This window comes from Pithys albifrons, chromosome 1 (genome assembly GCF_047495875.1).
Source record: "Pithys albifrons albifrons isolate INPA30051 chromosome 1, PitAlb_v1, whole genome shotgun sequence".
NCBI lineage: Eukaryota > Metazoa > Chordata > Aves > Passeriformes > Thamnophilidae > Pithys > Pithys albifrons.
The window spans coordinates 88,802,034-88,822,918 of NC_092458.1; the positions used below are offsets into that span (position 1 = coordinate 88,802,034).

The 20,885-nt window shown below is 43.9% G+C and overlaps 1 protein-coding gene across 4 annotated transcripts in view; it reads left to right on the top strand.

Moving 5' to 3' along the window:
* The window catches only part of USF3 (upstream transcription factor family member 3), a 34,151-nt gene extending 16,209 nt beyond the window's left edge, over positions 1-17,942 (top strand). For 3 of the 4 annotated variants that reach the window (XM_071559671.1, XM_071559695.1, XM_071559685.1), the window contains 3 exons: positions 1,460-1,542; positions 2,943-3,039; positions 4,167-17,942. In XM_071559671.1, coding sequence (XP_071415772.1) covers positions 1,460-1,542; positions 2,943-3,039; positions 4,167-10,621 — 6,635 coding nt within the window. In that variant the 3' untranslated portion in view covers positions 10,622-17,942. The remainder of the gene's footprint in view (positions 1-1,459; positions 1,543-2,942; positions 3,040-4,166) is intronic. The other variant, XR_011698214.1, reaches the window with a different exon arrangement.
* Positions 17,943-20,885: the final 2,943 nt, after the last annotated feature.

The window sequence follows — 20,885 nt, forward strand, 5'->3', positions numbered from 1 at the left end:
GATTGCTGGCCTCATTCCAATTCTCAGTTCTTGGTTTACTTGCTGGTAGCTTTCCAAAACTAGGCTGAACTCTGCAAGATGTAGGGACCATCTCCCTCCAGCCATATGGCTTGCTTAGTCATTAATATCTGGACAAGCTGAATAGTGTGGCAAATATCAAACAGAAGAGTAGCATTCACTACCACTATGTCGTCTGTCTGTATTAGTAAGACATACTAAAACTAAGTCCCAGGTATCTTGTGTTTAAATGTTCATACAGCTGCTGTAATTTATGTGGTAAATTTCTTGCAGAAGAGGCTTTGTCTTGCTGTGTTTAGTGTATTTAGCCCTGTCTCTGTCAACACCATCAGTCTGTCCTGAAATACAAAAAAAATATTTAACCATTGGAGAAAGATAAATTGAATGACAGACTAGTGAAATAAAACTTTAAATTAAATTGATATGTCCTTTGTAAAGGATCAAAATGAAATACAGTCACCTGCAGGTCACGGTGTGTTTCTGCATGCCATCAAAAGCAGCCTGACTGCACAAACCACAGGGATTGTTCAGCACAATAAACAACCCATACATTGGCTTGAATCTTGACAAAGCCATAACAGAACATTTTTTCAGGCTTTTTGGGAAAATGACATATAATAGTTTTAGTCCCTGTAGAACATGAAAATATTTCCGTCCCCAAAAAAATAGCTACATGAGAGTGAACTATATTTGGAAGAGGCTGACTATGGTGGGTGGAAAACAGAGGTTAATACTATCTGAAAAAAACATGCCCAAAGGTATTTACACTTCTAGAATTATAGTGTAGACTCTTTGTGCTGCTGTTCAGGCCTTGTGAAGAGGTAAATGATGTCACTAGAGGACTACAGATGAAGCATTTTCTGACCTTCTCCAAACTAGGTAGAGCAACTGATAGTCCATATACCCAGAGCTTCGGCTGTGATTAGTGTTGGTTGCTCCATCAATATAAATTTAAAATTAAGACTGAAGATTAATAAAATCCAAGTATTTATCTTTTTATGCTAAACTGGATTTTAGTATTTAAGAGACATGAGTTTTCTTCCCAAATCTGAAACTGATTCTTTTCATTATCTTGGTCCATATGCTTTCTGCATGCCTAAATTTAATCAATCTGCTTGGGAAAAGAGTAGCCTGAAACTCAGCTAGAAAGCAATATTGAAACCTGAATTTTGAGTTGCAGTGACTCTTCTTTTCCATGAAGGGATCCAGAACATCTCCATCTTTCAAAGATACTGCTGCTTATGTTATGGCTCTCAATTCCACTGACTATTAATTCAATAACTGAGGTTTACTTTAGATGAATTTTTTTCTCTCTCAAGTTGCTACGGGTTCCAATGTGCAATGAAATAACGTATTCATGAGCCCTTACATTGTACTAGTTGTGTTGCTGTTGTACTGACTTGCCCAACCAGATGACACAGTACACATTGTTTCTGCTTAGTGGAGAGACATCGGAAGAAGAAGATCAATGCTGGGATAAACAGAATTGGAGAACTCATTCCCTGCTCTCCAGCACTTAAGCAGGTGAGTGTCCATCCAGAGGTGCATACAGGTTTTCCTGTAAAATGCTCAGGTGTTTATCTGTAGAAGTATAAATACCTATTTTGCTATTTGTCTTAAGAAGAAGGTAAAACTGAATTAATATTCACAAAAATCTCACCAGTTATATTAAAAAAACTTATTTGTAATAGAATTCCTTTCTGGAAGTGCAGGGTCACATTAATGTAATTACAGATTTTAGGTGTTTTATCTGAAAGTGTTGTATGACTGCTGAAGGAGTGAAACAGTACGAGATGGAAGTTTGACTGACTTTCTCCTCAATTCATAAATGCAGTAAGTCCTCTGTAGAAGGGGTGTCAGGCTGGGCAGAAGTGGCTTGGATCAGGTCATTGGATTGCTGGTGACACTGTGCACCTCCTGTTTCTCAAGCCATTTTCTACTGATGCTGGTAAATGTAGTCTGTGTGATGACTGAGTGGTGAAAGCCATGGCTTAAGCAACATCTCTTTTCAGGTCATTCTCCAGTCCCTGCTCAGCCCTTTGCAGGTGATCACTTAATGCTCTAAGATGTCAATAGAATTGCATGCATGCTTATTTTTGTAGTCTTTCATATAATGGGATGAAAGCAATTCAGAAACTGAAATAACAGTAGTTTAAGACACTGTCCTTGGGAAAGATGAAGCAAGAAAAATGATTTAAGATTGATGCACAGGTTGATACTTTTTCAAGACAGAGCAATCTCCAGCAGAGGTTGTTCCTACTGAACAGTAGAGGAAATTAAGAAGTGAACAAAAGCTTTGCAGGCAGAATAAGCATAGTTTCATAAAAAGATGATGGTGGAGGGGTTTTCTTCTCTTTCCATATTCTCCACTATATTACTTTCAAAATTATGCATATATCTCCCTGGATAGTTGTTCCATCTTTGTTTCTTTCCTAATAAAATATTTACAAGACAGTATGCTGGAAATTTTATGTGATGTATGTGTTTATTAGTGAACATGAATTTTAGACTGATCAGCAAGAAATGGTGCTGGCTGTTCAGGTTCTGTGGCTGCAGCACCTTCCTTGGGGCATCACAAAATGTCACCTCCAGCACTGAAACTGGTATTCTGTAAAAACTCACAGCATTTTAGGGTCAGTATCATGCACAAAACCTGTAGTTCATCTTAAAAAAAGAATAAAAACAAAACAAAACAAGAAAACCCAACAAAAAAACCCCACAAAAATCCCACAAAAAACAAACAAACAAAACAAAACAAAACCAACCAAAAGCAAAGCAAAACAAAACAAACCCCACCCAACCATAAAGAATCATTGAAGGTAGCACTTTTTTAAAGCAAAGACCTTTTGGAGCAAGTGCAGTCTCATCATTAGTGGTTCTGCCAGTTCTTTCTCCTAATTTTACACATATGTTTTCTTTTAAAGAGCAAGAACATGATCTTGGATCAGGCCTTTAAGTATATAACAGAAATGAAAAGACAGAATGATGAACTTCTGTTAAATGGAGGGAACAATGAGCAGGGTAAGTAGAGATGGTGCTGGAAGCGCTAGAACTTCTGTCACTCACTTGTGCTGTGTGTGTGTACTGACCAACAACAAAGCCCGGATCAAAAAATGGGAATCCCAAGACATTATGAACATACAGGAAAAATAACAGCTGCTTAGAATATCTTGAAACAAGATATTCTGGCCAACAGGATGTCCAAGTGGGTATTCTTGCTGTAAGAGAATGAAGCAATTGCATTGTGAAGTAATTACAGAGCTTATAGGTGATGCGACATCACCTGGTATCTTCTGTCCCAGTTTATTCTACTGTAGTGATCATAATGATTTCTGAAAAACTTCAGATAGATTTTTTTCCTCCAAAACATGGAGTTTCTTTCATTCACAGAGCTTCTTTTTTCTTTCAAAAGCTGTAGAAGTTATAATGGCCCATTTCATAAAAATATGCATCATACAAAATCTTTAACAGATATGTAGAAGTACAATGATGGAGGTATGACAGAAATAGTCTCAGAGCTAATGTCGTAGTTTGAGATTTTTATTTTCTACTCATAAAATGGAATTCTAAATAGTTTATTTTTATCTTTTTGATGTAGTTGAGTTTGAAAAACCTAGGTGGTTTTCCTAGTTAGGTGAGACGTCTCTCAAGTGTGTTGCCAGTTTTTGTGGCTTTACATGACTGCTTTGTATTTAATTTTACTTAAAATTTTTAGATGTGATGAAACTTAATTCTCCTGGAAAGCCATGAGATTATCAATTAAATGAAAACCATTTTTGTGTATGCAAAAGAGGAGGGAAAAGAAAAAGATTAATGTGCTTGGTTTTCCTTCAGCAATTAAACAATTATGATTAGTGTTCGGTTTCATCTGAGTTAGTCTTGAAGTTTTTCTAACTAAGTAATGTCATATATCCTGCTAGTGGTAATGGAATAGTCTCTGAATTTCATTCACTTTCCCACTCAGTAGAGAGGCTTATCAGGATAATTTATGTTAACCATCTGAAGAGAGCATACATTATTAACAATTTATTCAATTTATTTCAATTTATTTTGTTACTACACAGTATTTATTCTCTAAGTCATATTGTAACAGTATTTCATTATTTGCTCTGCTGCTGGTGTAATGGAGTGCTCTCACTGTTTTGTAGCTGAAGAGATAAAAAAACTCCGGAAACAGTTGGATGAACTGCAGAAGGAAAATGGGAGATACATCGAACTACTGAAAGCAAATGATATTTGCCTGTATGACGACCCTACAATCCACTGGAAAGGAAGTCTCAAAAATGCAAAGGTCTCAGTTGTTATTCCGAGTGACCAGGTTCAAAAGAACATCATTGTCTATTCTAATGGGAGTCAACCCAATGGAAATAACCAGGGAGCATCTGTCCAGGGAATAACATTTAATGTTGGTCATAATTTACAAAAGCAAACAGCCAATGTTGTGCCAGTTCAGAGAACTTGCAACCTAGTGACTCCTGTGACGATTGCTGGTATTTATCCCACAGAAAATAAGCCATGGTCACAACCTACAGCTTCTCCACTGGCATCTGCTCAGACAGCTCCAGCCAGGCATGTTCTTGAGCTTTCCACCCCAGAGAACGAGCGAGGTGTGCTCACCACTGCTCCTGCCAGCTCACAGAGTGCATCTCAACCCAGAACAGAACAGGAAAAACAGTGTTCTTCAAGTAATGTACCACAGAATGATCCAAGTCTCCCCAAAAGTAAAACTGAGGAGGAGGGCACCAAATCAACAAAGAAAACACTCCTGCAGGGAATCAGCCTTCCTTCCAGTGCCTCTGTGGAAACCTCCCAAGTTCAACAGGTGAATACAACTTCCTCAAATACAAACAACTCCAGGAGTGACCTGCAGGAAAGCTGTGTCACTTCAATCACAGACACAGCTTTTGTGCCACCTGTGAAACTGTCTACTGCAGACAGCTTTTCCTCTGTAAATGCCCTCAAAAGTGCAGACATAGTGAGCAGTGCCGGCACGCCTGCGACTTCTGCAGCAGAAGGAGTTAAGGCTGTGACAGCAATAAGCACTCTGGCTGCCAGTCCCTTAGAGAACTGCTGGTCTTTTTCAGGCTCTTCAGGTGTTGGCACTTCAGACTTGAAAAACATGAGTAGCCTTACACGGATGCCTTCAGCTGGAAACACACAGACCACATGGACAACTTTGCAGCTGGCAGGAAATACTGTCCAGCCACTAAGCCAAACACCATCTGGTATAATGACTGCACTATTGAACGAGCCAGTTAATGGTGCTGGTACTGTGTCTTCTGCTCACAGCAGACCTTTGACTACCAGTATCAGTTTGAATGCTTCTCTGCCTGGGGATGGCCAGGCAGCTGAACAGATTGTAGTTACCTTGCCCTCGTGCCCACCCTTACCTATGCAGCCTTTAATCAGCCAGCCACAGGTTAAAACTCAGGCTGCAGGAAGTATCCTTCCATTAAATTCAGCTATGCAGGTGATTCAGATGGCTCAGCCAGTCGCATCAGCTGTTACAGGAGCACCAGCTAACCAGAATGTCATAATTCTCCAGCCTCCAAACCCTGCTCCGTGCCCTCCCATTGTGAGAGCAGAAGTTCCCAGCCAAAATGTTAGTCAGCAGATTGTAATTATACAAGCTGCTAATCAGAATCCTCTTCCCCTCCTGTCCGCTCAGCCTTCTGCTTCTGTAAGAGTTCCCATGAACGGGCCGACTGCAGTCACGAACTCTAACAGCTCCATGCAAAATGCCTCTCTTCCACAGACTTTTGGAGGGAAACACCTTGTCCATATATTACCAAGACCATCTTCTTTGCCATCTTCTAGCTCTACGCAAACATTTTCAGTTACAATGTCCAATCAACAGCATCCTCAGACTATCTCATTGAACGGGCAGCTTTTTGCATTGCAGCCTGTGATGTCCTCATCTGGAGCTTCAAATCAAGCCCCTATGCAAATTATTCAACCCACCACCAGTGAAGATCCAAATACCAATGTTGCCCTCAACACATTTGGTGCTTTAGCCAACCTCAATCAAAGCATATCGCAGATGGCTGGACAGAGCTGCTTACACTTGTCTCTCAGCCACCCCACCAATCCTGCAACCATCAATAACCAGATTGCAGCAGTTAACTGTGTGTCATTACCAACTTCTGTGGCATCTTCGGTGCCTGCGGAGGTTTCGGTACTAACCAGTGCATCTAATTCCATAAACGTTTCCCCCCAAAAAGCAGCTGCTGGCTTGCCATCCAGTGCAAAATCAAAAAGGACAAACAAAAAACCAAGTACAAAAAAACACCAAGCAATCAACAATAAAATGGTCTGCCCAGCTGTTCCTTGCAAAGATGCAGGGAAGGTGGGCTGTGCTCCTGTAGAAACGGTGGCAAAGCATTCAAATGGTGAAGGACTGCTTGAAAACACTCCAGCAGCTTCTCAAGCTTTAACTACATCGCAGCCAAACAGCGGAGCAGCATCGAGTGGCGACAGCATATCTGACTCTCATTCCAAAGAGACTGTGAGCTCTGGACAGGCCCCTGTTCCTGAGCCAAGCTCAGCAGAGGCACCTGCTTCCTCACCACTGGAGTCCGTGGTGCCAGAGCAGCTACCGCTCGTCCCACCTGCCCAAGATGCTGCTCCTCGCCAGAAGGCCCATGGAACTCAGAACCACCCACCAACTGTCTCTGCCTTGTCAGAGTCACCCAAGCCTTGTGAGCCCCCCAGCACCTTAACATCCTCTCGCAGTGAAGCACAGGTGACACATTCTCAGGTTGCTGGGGCATCAGCAGCACAGAGCAGTACAGCAAGTCATAATTCCAAGGCAGCAATGATTTCCGAGTCCTGCAACATTGCGCAGGATTCCTCAGTGGTAATGCAAGATGCAGACTTGTTAGAAGGACAAGGTCTAACCAAAATGCTGTCTGATCTCACAAAAGAAAGAACAGCTGTGGAAAAAACCTCTTCATTTACTGTTCAGGAGGAGAATTCTAGTTTTCCTATGGAAAACTCTAAATCAGCAGAATCAAATGTTGAATTGCCTGAGAAGCAGGAACTCTTGCTAATGAACGCGGAAGGTGACACTCTCTCCCAGCATCATTCCTGCATTTCTGATCAGGAAGTAGTCAATGCTTCCCTTATTGCTAGCAGGCAGGCAGACTCCCCGATGTCAACGAGCTCTGGCAGCAGTCGAGGCTTCTCAGTTGCATCTATGTTGCCAGACACCACCAGAGAAGACGTCACAAGCAGCTCCTCAACCAGTACCTGTAACAACTGCACATTTTCAGAGCAGACTGACATTGTAGCTCTTGCAGCACGAGCTATTTTTGACCAGGAAAACCTTGAGAAAGGTGGAGGAGGAATGCAGGTTAACACGAGGGATGCCGTCTCCAAGTCAGCCAAGGCTGCACCTTTGGAGAGAGAGCAACAACCTTTTAAACTTCAGTCAGTGAAAGAAAACAACACAGGGCCATTGGAAGCGGCACCAAACAAATTCTCTGCTCATGATACAGCACAGGCAAATGTTGAGAGGCAGGTTGAAAAGCCAAGCTGCTCTGTAGGAGGTGTGGAAACACCAAACACTTCTTTGCAGATTTCCACCTCACAGACACCAAGCATAACCAGTCTAAGTGTGAATAATCTGATACACCAGAGTCGCATTGTCCATCCCCTCGTGAGTTGCTCGAGTTTATCCCAGTCTTCAGAGCCTGCAAGTGTCCCTGCAACTGTGAGCCTCTCCCTTCCATCCAGCACATATATCAATCAGTCTCCAGGCCCCCCTATGATGAGTGAATATGCTCAGGAGCAACTGAATGTTATTAGGGCAAGTACCATGCAGGCTCCCCAGCTGCAGGAATCACACTTAAAGCAGCAGAATCACGAAGGTCGCAAAGAGTCTGCCAAGAGGGCCGTTCAAGATGACCTTCTGCTTTCTACAGCAAAGAGGCAAAAGCAGTGCCAGACAGCACCCATAAGGCTTGAGGGGATGGCGCTGATGAACCGGACACCAGAGAGTATTGCTGATCATACACAGATGTTAGTTGGTCAGATTCCTCCTAATTCTTCCAACTCAGTGCCATCAGTGAGCAGTCAAGGGCATGCTGATGGCCTCAGTAGGTTATTCCCACCCAACAGCAATTTTGTAACACCAGCTTTGAGACAAACTGAGGTTCAGTGTGGTTCTCAGCCATCAATTTCAGAGCAGCCAGGCCAGGCAGGGCAGCACTTGCAGCCAATTCAACATGTTCCTTCTCAAGGCATCTCTCACCTTCACAGTAATCACCCGTACTTAAAGCAGCAGCAGGCTGGTCAGTTAAGAGAGAGGCACCACTTGTATCAGCTGCAGCACCATGTCACTCATGGGGAAAGCTCAGTCCACTCTCAACCCCACAGCGTCCACCAACAGCGAACAATACAGCAGGAGGTGCAGATGCAGAAGAAAAGGAATCTCATCCAGGGAACACAAGCCACACAGCTTTCCCTACAACAAAAGCACCATGGAAATGATCAAACACGGCAAAAAGGTGGTCAGCCTCATCCTCACCATCAACAAATGCAGCAGCAGATGCAGCAGCACTTTGGAGCTTCCCAGCCTGAAAAGAACTGTGAAAATCCTGCAACCAGCAGAAACCACCATAACCACCCTCAGAGCCATATAAATCAGGATATTATGCATCAACAGCAACAAGATGTTAACAGCAGACAGCAAGGTTCTGCTTCTGAACATGTATCAGGGCACAGTCAGATGCAAAGACTTATGACCTCAAGGGGCTTAGAGCAGCAAATGGTGTCCCAGGCAAGCATCGTAACCAGACCATCAGATATGACATGCACCCCTCACAGGCAGGAAAGAAATAGAGTTTCCAGCTACTCTGCTGAGGCTCTCATTGGGAAAACACCCTCTAATTCAGAGCAGAGAATAGGAATATCTCTTCAAGGCCCTAGGGTTTCTGACCAGCTTGAAATGAGAAGCTATCTTGATGTTTCTAGAAATAAAGGGTTGGCAATTCATAATATGCAGGGCCGCTTATCTGTCGACCACACAGTTGGCTCAGATGTGCAGCGTCTTTCTGATTGCCAAACATTTAAGCCCCCTGGACCCAATCAACAACCGACGGGCAATTTTGATGTTCAGGCTTCAAGAAACAGTGACATTGGCAATTCTGTGTCATCCCTAAGGGGCATGCAGTCGCAAGCCTTCCGGATCGGTCAGAATTCTGGGCCATCCATAGAGAGACAGAAAAGATTGCCCTACCAGCCAGTACAGGGTATTCCAACAGGGAATACCCTGCCATCAAGGGAAAATGAAAACACGTGCCATCAAAGTTTCATGCAGAGTTTGCTCGCCCCTCACCTTGGAGATCAAGTCAGTGGAAGCCAAAGATCAATCCCAGAACATCAAAGGAACACACAGTGTGGTGCCTCCTCCACAATAGAGTACAACTGTCCTCCAGCACGAGAGAGCGTCCACATCCGAAGAGATGGTGATGGCCAGAGTAGGGAAAGCTGTGACATGTCTATTGGGGCAATTAACACGAGGAACAGTTCTTTGACTATTCCTTTTTCAAGTTCTTCTTCCTCGGGAGATATTCAGGGTCGCAATACAAGCCCAAACATCTCTGTGCAGAAGTCCAATCCCATGAGGATGACGGACAGTCATGGAACTAAGAGCCACATGAATACACCTGTTTCTAGCAACATGCATGGAGTTGTGAGGCCAACTCATCCTCACTCTGCAGTTTCTCATGGAAATGGTGAGCAAGGGCAGCCTTCTGTTCGTCAGCCAAATTCTTCAGTAACTCAGCGGTCAAGGCATCCTCTGCAAGACAATGGAGGTTCTAAAATACGTCAGCCTGAAAGGAATCGATCTGGAAATCAAAGACATGGAAATGTCTTTGACCCTAGTCTTCCCCATCTTCCCTTGTCCACCAGTGGCAGTATGATCCTTGGGCGCCAGCAGTCCGCAATAGAAAAAAGAGGAAGCATTGTCCGATTTATGTCTGATGGCCCTCAAGTGTCTAATGATAATGCAGCCCCTGACCAACATACTCTCTCTCAGAACTTTGGATTCCCTTTTATTCCAGAGGGTGGCATGAATCCACCAATAAATGCCAATGCCTCTTTCATCCCGCCAGTCACTCAGCCTAGTGCCACTCGAACACCAGCTCTAATCCCAGTTGATCCTCAGAACACGCTGCCATCCTTCTATCCACCTTATTCTCCTGCCCACCCTACCCTCTCCAATGACATTTCTATCCCTTACTTTCCCAATCAAATGTTTCCTAACCCAAGCACAGAGAAGCCAAGTGGTGGAAGCTTAAACAATCGATTTGGATCCATTTTGTCTCCTCCCAGGCCTGTTGGTTTTGCTCAGCCAAGTTTTCCTTTGCTCCCAGATATGCCGCCAATGCACATGACCAACACGTCGCACTTATCTAATTTTAACTTAACATCTTTGTTTCCAGAAATAGCCACAGCTCTTCCTCCAGATGGTTCAGCGATGTCGCCTTTGCTTTCCATTGCAAACACATCTGCTTCAGATTCTTCCAAGCAGTCCTCAAACCGACCTGCCCACAATATAAGCCATATTTTAGGTCATGACTGCAGCTCAGCTGTATGAAACCCAGTAGACTGACGTCTAGTCTGATGCATTGTTTATATATTTAAGAAGAAGAGAGTGGATCTTACTGGCATCTGTGGAGAGACCATTTATAGCATCACTGTTTATTTGCCTAAATGTATGTATGTGGGTACTTTCTGTATTTACATACACGTATTTCCACCCACCTCACTAACTCTAAAGCACCAGTGCCTAAAGCAATGCTTACTTACTAGTAAACGGTAAGGATGCAACATTGAGGGCTGTGCAAATATTGGTTGTTGATTTTCCAACAATCAAGTTTGTTGTCTGATTGTTCCAAGATAAGGGCAGCCCTCAGTAATATATGGATCTAAAGAAAGGAGTGAGAGCATCCATACAGGAGATAGGAAACACATGCTACAGGTGTTGGTCTGTTTCTGCTACCTGAAACTGCAGAGGAACTTGAGATGGCTTGGGTTTCCCTTTTGTAAAATATCTTCAGGAACCTCAACACAAGTCAAGCCTGTGTTAACCTGGTGTTAACTGAAAAAGGCATTTGTTGTGCAGCTTTTGTCTGTTTGAAGTTGGTCACATGCACTCGACTTAAAGCTGACTTTACCTGGTGCGAATTACATGTTCCCTTGGTCAGCACTTAAAAATACTGTTTTAGAAAATTCATATCTCTAACCCATAACTTTCCATTTCTAAGAAGAATTTTGTTTGGATCTGTTTTAACAGTGGCTTCAGTTACTGCTGAACTTGGTCAATGTTTAAATGTAGCTTACGACTCCTCTTGCTGCAGTCGGCAGAGACAGCAGCTGTGTTTGTTGCCATTTCATTGTTCGTTGCTGCAAGTTGCCTCAGGGTGGGTTTTGTACCTTGGTTAGCACCTTCTTAATGTCTTTTTCTTTTTTTTTTCCCCTCTCCTTTTCTTTGGCCCATGCTCAAACACCAGTTTTCTGGTTTCTGTGAGTGGCAGCCCGACAGCCCTTTGTTGTACCAGGCAGCACATGGAAGGAGGACTGAGCCTGTGGCATCCCACAAAATGAGTGGGGATCCCTGAGGGCAGTTTTTACTTGATATTGCTGAGAGGATCGAGCTTGAGTTATTAATAGTACTCTGCACTTGAATGCACCTTTTACCTAAACCCGTGTGATTGTGGCTGAAGGAGGAACATGGATGTGTCAAGAGTGAAAGTACCAGAAAGACAGAGGAATTTGAGCACCATGAGGAAAGATGTGTTTCTACATGTGTGAGATATGGAGTGAATGTGTGTGCATGTGCTGAGTCTCCAGTACTTTCACAGAGTTCGGTCCCATTTCTTTTAAAAGACGAGAAAGATGTAGGGAAATTTTATTTATTTAATGGCTCTGCACTGTGCTTTTTCTTCAAACAAGGCAGCAATATTTGTCTTTTTATGTGCTTGGAAATACCATTCGCGGTTTTATTCTTCAAATAACATTGTAACTTCCCTTGTATGCAATCCTCCCCTTCCCAGCTGGGGAGTGGCAAAGCCTGCTCCAGGGCCTCTTCTCTGGGCTGAGTAAGCCTGAAATACTTGTGTGTTGCCCACCAGCACATCATCTTGCTCCTGGGACCTGTCACAGGCCCCTGGTGAGGGCATGGGGAGGAGCAGGTTCCCTGGGATTTTGTTTTGTTATGGACTGGGGGTTTTATCTTTGAAAGGTGGAAAGGAAGATACTTCTCTGTCTCCAAGAACTGGACACACAAAGAGGGACCTGAAATGTTTTTCGATAGATTGACTTCCCAGACTTTGTTTTTGCTAAGCCCTTTTACACTGATCCAGGAAAGTAAGAAGGCTTTGACATGAAAAGTAAGTGGGCCTGGTCTATAGTCTGTCCTAACAGTGTTTCTGCTCTTTTGACCTGCAGTCTAATGTTTTCCTGCAAGGTGAAGTAAAATGGTTCTGATTCTGATTGGGAATAACTTTTTAATTCAGATGGAGCTTATTTTAGGACACTAAATCTAAGTGGTGCATCAGTTCTCTGTGTTTCTTAAAAATAATAGATTATTTATTTCAGTTCACAGCTTATCTCTTCTGAAGTGTTGTCACTGGGCTGTGCAGAGAGCAGGAGGGTTAGGACTGACAGTGAGTCCTCAGCCTCAAACTGACTAAGCCAACTGCAGGTCTGGTTGTTCTGGGGTGAGACTCTTGATCAGTTGGATTTCCCTAACACAGTGGCTCTCAAAGGGGCTGCTTCAGCTGATGAAATGAGTTCCATAACAGTGAGTGGTTCCATGGGTTCTGGATGACAAAGACAGAGGGATCAAAGGAGCAGCCACACCGTGCATGATGTGTTTGTCCGGACTCTAAGAAGGGAAGCAAACCCGCCATTCTTGCTCTCATTAAATGGCATTGTGTTTGCAGCAGCGTGTTTGGCTTTCAAGACAAACTAGTGAAGAATTAAGCCCTGGCTTCTGCGACTTCATATATAGATGTTAATCCTGCTCATCATTCCAGACATTCATGTTGTACCACATTAGTTTCCTCTGCTGGAAAAACTGCCCTACTTCATGATGTCTGTGAAAACTGGAGTGACCTTATAAACTTAAACATGCTGCAACACTTGACTGTCCACAGATCCATTTGGCCAGATAGGATTTATTCCAGAGTACAGAAGGAGCAAGCAGGACATATGGCAGGACCCCTCTTGGTCATCTATCAAAGATCCCTGTGATCCTTTTCCAGTCTACAGAAAGAGTGTGAGGGAAGAACACAGGGAACTACAGACTGTGAGTCTAACCTCAGTTCCTGGGAAATTGTGGAGAAGATTATCCTGGGTACCATTGAAAGATTTTAAGGAATAATTTAATCATCAGACGCAGTCAACATGGGTTCACAAAGGGAAATTCCTGTTTAGTTAATTGGATTTCCTTTTTTGATAATCACCCAGTTAGTGGATAAATGGAAAGTGGCGGATGGAATGTTTCTGGATTTTAGTAAGGCTTTTGATACTATCCCTCACAGCATCTGTTTGGACTGGCTGTCCAGCTGTGGGATGAGCAAGTTCACAGTGTGCTGGGTGAAGAATTGGCCAAATGGCAGAGCTCCAAGGGCTGTAGTGAATGGGGTTACTTCTGGCTGATGACCAGTCACCAGTGGTATTCCTGAGGGCCCAATTCCAGGGCCAATTCTGTCCAGTGTATTTATCACTGATCTAGATGCAGGAGTTGGACACACCATTGGCAAATTTGCTGATGATACCAAACTGGGAGGTGCTGTTGACAGATGCTTCACAAAGGGATCTAGATAGATTGGAGCATTGGACTGTGATTAATGGGATGAAATTTAACAAGTTGAAGTGCTAGATTCTGCACGTGGGACAAAGTTCCACCAGGCACAAGTACAAACTGGGAGAGGAGTGGCTGGATAGTGCCCTGCGGAGAGGGCCCTCAGGGTGCTGGTGTGCAGCAGCTCAGGGTGAGTCAGCAGTGTGTGCCTGGGCAGCCCAGAGGGCAAACCCCGTCCCGGGGAGCACCAAACATGGCATCACCAGCTGGTCAGACCAGGGAATCGTCCCACTGTGCTCAGGTGTGGTCTCACAGAGTGCTGGGTGCAATTCTGGGCCCCACCATTTCAGAGGGGTGTGAAGGTCCTGGAACGAGTCCAGAGAAGGGAAACAACTGGTGGAAGGGCTGGTGGGTATGTCCTGTGAGGAACAGCTGAGGACTCTGGGCTTGTCTGCTTTGGAGAGACCAAGACTGAGGATCAGCCTCATCGCTCTCTGCAGCTCCCTGAGGAGGAGAGAAGAGGGAAGTGCTGATCCCTTCTCCCTGGGGTCCACTGACAGGACATGTAAGATTGACTCAAAGGGGCACCAAGGTAGGTTCAGACTGGACATCAGGAAGCATGTCTTTACCAAGAGAGTGGTCAGACAGTAGAGCAGGCTTTCTGGAGAGGTGGTTGATGCCCCAAGCCATTGGTGTTTGGGGCATTTGGACAATGCCCTTAACAAAATGCTTTAACTTTTGGTCATCCCTGAAGTGGTCAGGCAGTTGGACTGGATGATGGTTGAAATAGTCCATTCTATTCTCTTATTTTCATATTGATTTCACTATTAATTTTACTGGTGTTAAATGCAATCCTGAATATTCACAATAGAATATGCCACATGTGATTTTGTTTGGGGTTTTTTCAAGTTGTACATCATTTTCTGAAGCAGTAAATGTCTCAGTAACTTTCACCCTTATCTGTTTACAAAGATGACTAAGAGTAGCACCCTTGTTCCTGAGACACCTGTAGTGCAGGTAATCACAGCACAGGCATTTTAGCAGTACAAAGAGTATTGCCATTTTGCAGGAACTGCACAATTTTGTGGCCTGTGGCTCAGGAGTAACTACTGTGTGACTGACCCTCAGTCTTCTCTAGAGGTTCATACTTCACAGTGTTGACAGAGCATGGCAATTCCGGTGTAGTCATCACGCCACTTTGTTGTCCTTCCAGGGCTTTTTCTGAAACCTGACCTGACCAGACCAGGATGGAGAAATATCATTTCAGTCCCTTCCTTGAACATGGCAATTTCTGTTGAAGTCCAACCACATACCTGTGTGAGTCTTTTTGCATGCCGTGACACTAAATGATCCTGTGGCATTGGTGTGGGATCAGAAAGAGGCAGATCACTTTGCAAGAGCTTCATACCAACACATTGATCCAAATTCTTATATTTACACTGCAGACTGGCTTTTAGGTAACTTTACTAAAGAAAGATTGGCTCTGTTGTGCAGTCTTTTGGTCTAATTGCCTGTCCAAGATGGGCTTTGAATGCTAAATCTGGCCTGGATCCCTGGTTTGAGAGCAGCTTGTGGACTTCAGCTTCCCACATGTTTAGTCTCTTTCGCCTTTAGGAAGAACAGTGGAGGGGCTGGGTATTTCACATCGAAAGAGAAGGAATTAGATGTTAAGTAATTTTTGTTAGTTTTTAATTATTAAATTGTCTGAGGGTTTTGTTGTCACCATAAACTAATCCCATGTGTCATTCCACATCAGCTGGGCTTCTTGCACTTAGTTTTGTAGGTCAGTTTGTGCCACTGACAGGTCGGTGTCTCAGTCCTTTCCCAGGGCTTTGGGCTCTGCTCTCAGGAAGAGGAGCAATTGCAACATCTTTACCATGGAGTGGAAACTGTTTCTTCTTTTCTTCATTTTTCCATTCCCCTCCCACTGAACGTGTTGTGTTCATGAATCACGTTGATAAAGCTCACCATACCTCAATCTGTGCTTGGGAGAGTAATTTGGAAAAGGAGCTTCTCTAAGTGTTGCAGATTGAATAATTCTGTTTTACTTGTTACTATAACAATTTGAGAAGCAAATACATCTTCTTCAGCAACATCTGTGACAACAATTATTTACCTTTCTCTCCTAAGAATTAACTAGCAATTAACAGTTCCCTTGTTTTTCAAGATATATTTAGGAAAGACTGTGGGTTTAGCTGCAGTTTGTTAGCCTGAGAATGTCATTTTCTCTTCCGTAATACATTTTTGAAGGTTACTTATACTAAGATGGGGTGTGTTTTGGCTTTGAAGGAAGAATACCCAGTACTGCTTAATTTAGCAAAACAAGTGGTGGAAGGGAAAGTCTGGGCACTGCCTCTGGGGTGAGACTGCCACAGCTGACGAGTGTTGTGTGGCTATGGCTTTCAGCTTGGCCTAAATGACTTCAACAAACATTGGGCTGGATTGCATGTGTGGCATTGTAGTCCATGATTAATTCCTTAATCAGCCTAGGGGAATAAAAGCTGCGACAGCTGAAAGCAGGCAATAAAATAGTAATGTATTAATATTTATACACCTTTTCATTGGAAGAAAGGACCTCATTTAAGAACAGCTAAGGGAAACAAGAACTGAATTGATTTGAGCTGATGGCTGAGCCTTACTGGAATGAGTTTTCCAGCTCCTGCTCACAGCTCCAGTCACTATGCTGCTGCTGCTGCCCAGGTGAAAGAGCACCACTCTGAAAAAAAATGAAAACACTGTGCTAGTCCAGAGCCTCCTGAATTTTGCACAGATTTCCTACTGCACTTTAAAACTGCACTGCTGCTGCTCTGGTTGGTGACTGTAGTGCTGTTGCAGGAAACAAATTTTGTGTGGCAGGGTGACTGCAGAGGGCATTGCTGGAAAAAAGGGGCCATTTAAGTACCAGTCTCCTGTCTTTTCACCTTACTCTGACGTACTTGTGCAGCACTGGCTCAAGGACTCGGTCACAAACTCATGCTGTTTCTGGATGACTGAGTGTGTATTCAGCTGTGCTAAGAGCTGTGGTCTTTTGCTGTCCCCCTAATAAGTTTCATGCTCATCACTTTAATAATGATCTCACTTTCACTGGCAAGACAGGATAGCACTGAGTCTGTTTGTACTAAATCAGTCAAATTTGTGTTGTTTTCTGATACAGTGCTGTAAGGAGCTCCACTCTTTATCATCACCTGGCCTGCTATTGTCTACAACTGTTCCTTTCCCCCTCTGGAATTGATCCAGCATGGGTGGCAGCCACAGGGACAGGAGTGCCAGTGCAGACACAGGGTTGTGTGTGAGTGTGTTTTCAGCCTCCTGCTGCCTCTGCAATCCCAAGTAAATCTAAACCTCAGAGCACCAACACTTTATTCCCACTAGTTACATCGAGAGCAAGTTACTCTGTGAACTGGTGAAAGATGAAGCAGAGATTCTCGGTCACAACAATACAAATTCATACTCTCTCTGCTAACAAGCCCTGCTTAGTTACACAGAAACCATTTATGATTTGCTGATACCAGTTTTGATGAGATCAATTTAAAAAAAAAAAGGCATTTCTTTCTGCCTCATCAGAAGTATCTTTGCAAGTAGGTTGCCAGGTTTGCAACATGTGCTGCTGTTCCGGCAATCACAAGTATGAAACAACAACGACAGAGCTCATAGTGGGTTGGGCCCTGTTCCTGCTGCTCACTGCGAGAAGGGAAGCAAATACATGGATTTTGCTACAGGAGATTAATCAAAGATGCTGTTGCCCTCCACAATGTAAATTATTTATATTCAGTCCAGAATTTTCTGCTGTGCTTGTTTTATACAACTGTAAATGACTTGGATACAGTCCCAGTGGAAAGCCCTTACTATTTTGTAATGGAAAATAGGAACTCTGCAGTAGAAATCTATAATGAATGAACAGGAACATCATCTTCGAATTGTAAATCAAATCTTGCTCTGTTTATTTTGACATCTTTTTACGAATGTGTTGCATTCAGGTGTAAATATCCCAAACCATGATCTTGTTCAGAGTTCTGAGATTTCTATTGTTAAATGTAATACTTTGTTTAATAGTTGTAATAATTATTTGTATAGATATGAACCTGATAGTATTTTATTAAAAAAAAAGAAAAACACTCTTTGAGTACTGTGTTCTTGTTGGTACAGCCTCTTTCCCCATGTAAAGTCATGCCCTTCACTCTTCAAGAGAGGTAAAAATAAAAGTTTTGGGAATTTACAGTTACAGTTTTCCACTAGTGCATATTCTCTGCATAGACTAAAGTTATGTTCTGCATTATCTGGAGATATAAAACTATGTAATTCATAAGAAACATACTGTTAATGAAGTATGAAAATAATGCATAGCAGGTGCTGTGATACAACTTCAGCTTTATAAAATGTTTCTCATCACAGCCTGCTGCATTAGTTTTGAAGTGTTCTAAGACAGTTCTTTTGTCACAGTTTGAAGCTAAAGGATGTGGTTTGGATGACAGCAGTACAGAGATGTTGCAAGGTGAAGTAAAGGCATTTTGGGGAGGCTGCAAAATACAGAAGTTGATAGAAATACTGAGGAACAATTGTTTTCAGGAGCTCCAGAAAACCTTGCTTGTAAACATCAAAAGTCTTGCACACATGAAGATGTTTTTAGGGAAGGGCTTGTGGGGGGTGTTTATTAAAGTTTAGTATTAAGATAAAGGGACTTCTATTTTGCTACTTCAGTGTCAGCCAGTATGTATAGTTCATTGAGAGCAGAGGGGAGAGGAAACAGGACACGAGACAGGATGGGTTATGCCCTCACTGCTGGCCAGCTGCAATGGGTGCAGGTGCTTCTGCTTGTGGGAAATGGAGCAGGGCTCCCCCGAGGCCCCAGCAGTGCCCCTGGGCAGGGAGGTACCGCTTGGCAGCCCTCTGGCATTCCTCCAGGCTGAGAGCTGCCGGGGACCCTTGGGCCTGAGGAGCTCATCCAAGTGCTTGGTGCAGCCACGTGCACATAAGGGAAACCACGGACAAAAGCACAAGTGAAACTGGCTCAGTATTTCTTCTAATCTTAAGCCAGAAGTTGAGCATAGCCAGGGGCAGCATACCTCAAACAGACCCTGCAAATGTCATGGATAAACTCCGTATCCCCCTCGTGCTGTCATTGATAACTACCCTTCTGCACAGAAGCTGCTGCTTTAATAGGCACAAAATCTGCTTGTGGACAAGTTCACCTTTCTCTGAAAACTGTGCCTTCCACTTTCACAATGCAGAGAGCTCCCCCTGCCTTGGCTGCTCCTCTGCAAACCCAGAGGTTTGAGGGGTAGTTGTAACACTTCCAGCTCACATGATCCTAGTAGCTTTCCTAACCATGAGTGGGTATTTGTATCATACAGACGCTGTTTCTTCCTGCCTTGGTTTGTACTGGGCAAAACAGCAACTGTGCCTACATTTCCTGAGAAAACAGGGAACATATGGACTACAAGGATGAAGTTTTTTACAATGAGGGTACTAAAACACTGGAACAGGTTGCTCAGAAAGGTGAATGCAACCTGGCTTTGAGCAACCTGGTGTAGTGGGAGGTGTTGGAACTAAATGACTTTTTAAGGTCCCTTCCAACCCAAACCAATCCATGATTCAATAATGGAATCATGATCCTCTATGTGGCTTAAGGCAACAGAGCTGGGGGAGAGGAGAGACACCTTCAGGTGCCCAGAAGCTGTGGAAAGAGAAGAGCAAGGTACAGTCAACAGTCACATTGCTACAGGGGAGGGAAAGCAGAGACTGCTCAGCAGCAGCTTTCTGGCCATGCACCACCCAAAATTGTGAGACCCATCCACAGCACCGCACTGGCTTTTATTGAGGAAAATGTTACGCAGCCTGGGGCAGATGTTGTAGAAGATGTAATGCAAATTATATAGACTTGTCCTAGCAGCTCTTTTTTTTATGAAGACATCAAACAAAGCTCATGACTTGGCAAATGAGCCTGAGTATTGATTAACAAACTGCAGAAAGCTTAGGTATTCCAGGGCTCCTCACAGCCCCTCACATCAGTGAGCTGAGGAGCGGATTCACCAGCAAAGTGAACCATTTGTTTGCCTTTCAAGATCTGTGACAGCAGTTTATGCAGGGAATGTGCATAGGAGGGATGAGTGATGGGGGAAGCAGGGACCCCCCACTACTGGCCACCTGGCAGCAGAAAGGTCCCACCCACCTCCCCCCAAACAGTTCCACAATGCTGCTCTCTCCCTCTACACCTCTGACCCTTAGTGAGCAGAGAAAGGTGAGAAAACAATGACCTGCAGATGGTTAAATGAGAGTGCCCCACACACCCAGTGAGCTATTCCTTCTCCCCTGAAGCAATGGCCTGGAGGACAGCAAAGACAAGCCGCATTTCAGGTGCGAGGGCAGCACAGCCGAGTGTGCCCAGGACAGCTGGGAGGCAGAGCTGCCCAGCCACATCCCCCAGCAGCCAGAGCCATCGAGGTGAGGCTGAGCCCTGCAGCCACTAGGTGGGAGAACTGAGGTACAAACACAAACCAGAAGGCAGGGCAAAACTAAGAGGAAATAAGAAATAATTGACGCATCAGTTTGGAAGCACAGAAGCAGCAGGGAGACGATTCTAACCTTTCCTCCCATCTCTCAGACTTGAGGTGCCTTTTCTTACAGTTAATTCTGTCACGGTTTTCTTGCTAGTTCTGCACAGTTCTCTGGGCTTCTCCAAACTCTCTCTCCCTCACTGCTGTTACCTTACCCGTCACATACTGTGCTCATCTCTGCTTAGCTCAGTGAGCCCATATGCTGTTCTACCTCCTACACTGAGCCTTCCACCTGCTGTTCAACATTAATTTTTTTCTCACATTCTGATATAGAGAAGAGAACCAGCTTCCTGCTAGAAGCAAATACCAGCTTGGAACAAAGTCTGAGACTACAGATTATGAAAGACACAGGGAGAAGTAGGATCTTTTACAAAAATGTGTGTCCAACACCAGACAAATCTGAGGGCACACAAGCCCTTCAGTCTGGCACTGGGGACTCCTACAGTGGCCCTTGAATTTGCAAGGAGGGCAGCACAGAGTTGTTACAAAAACGCTGT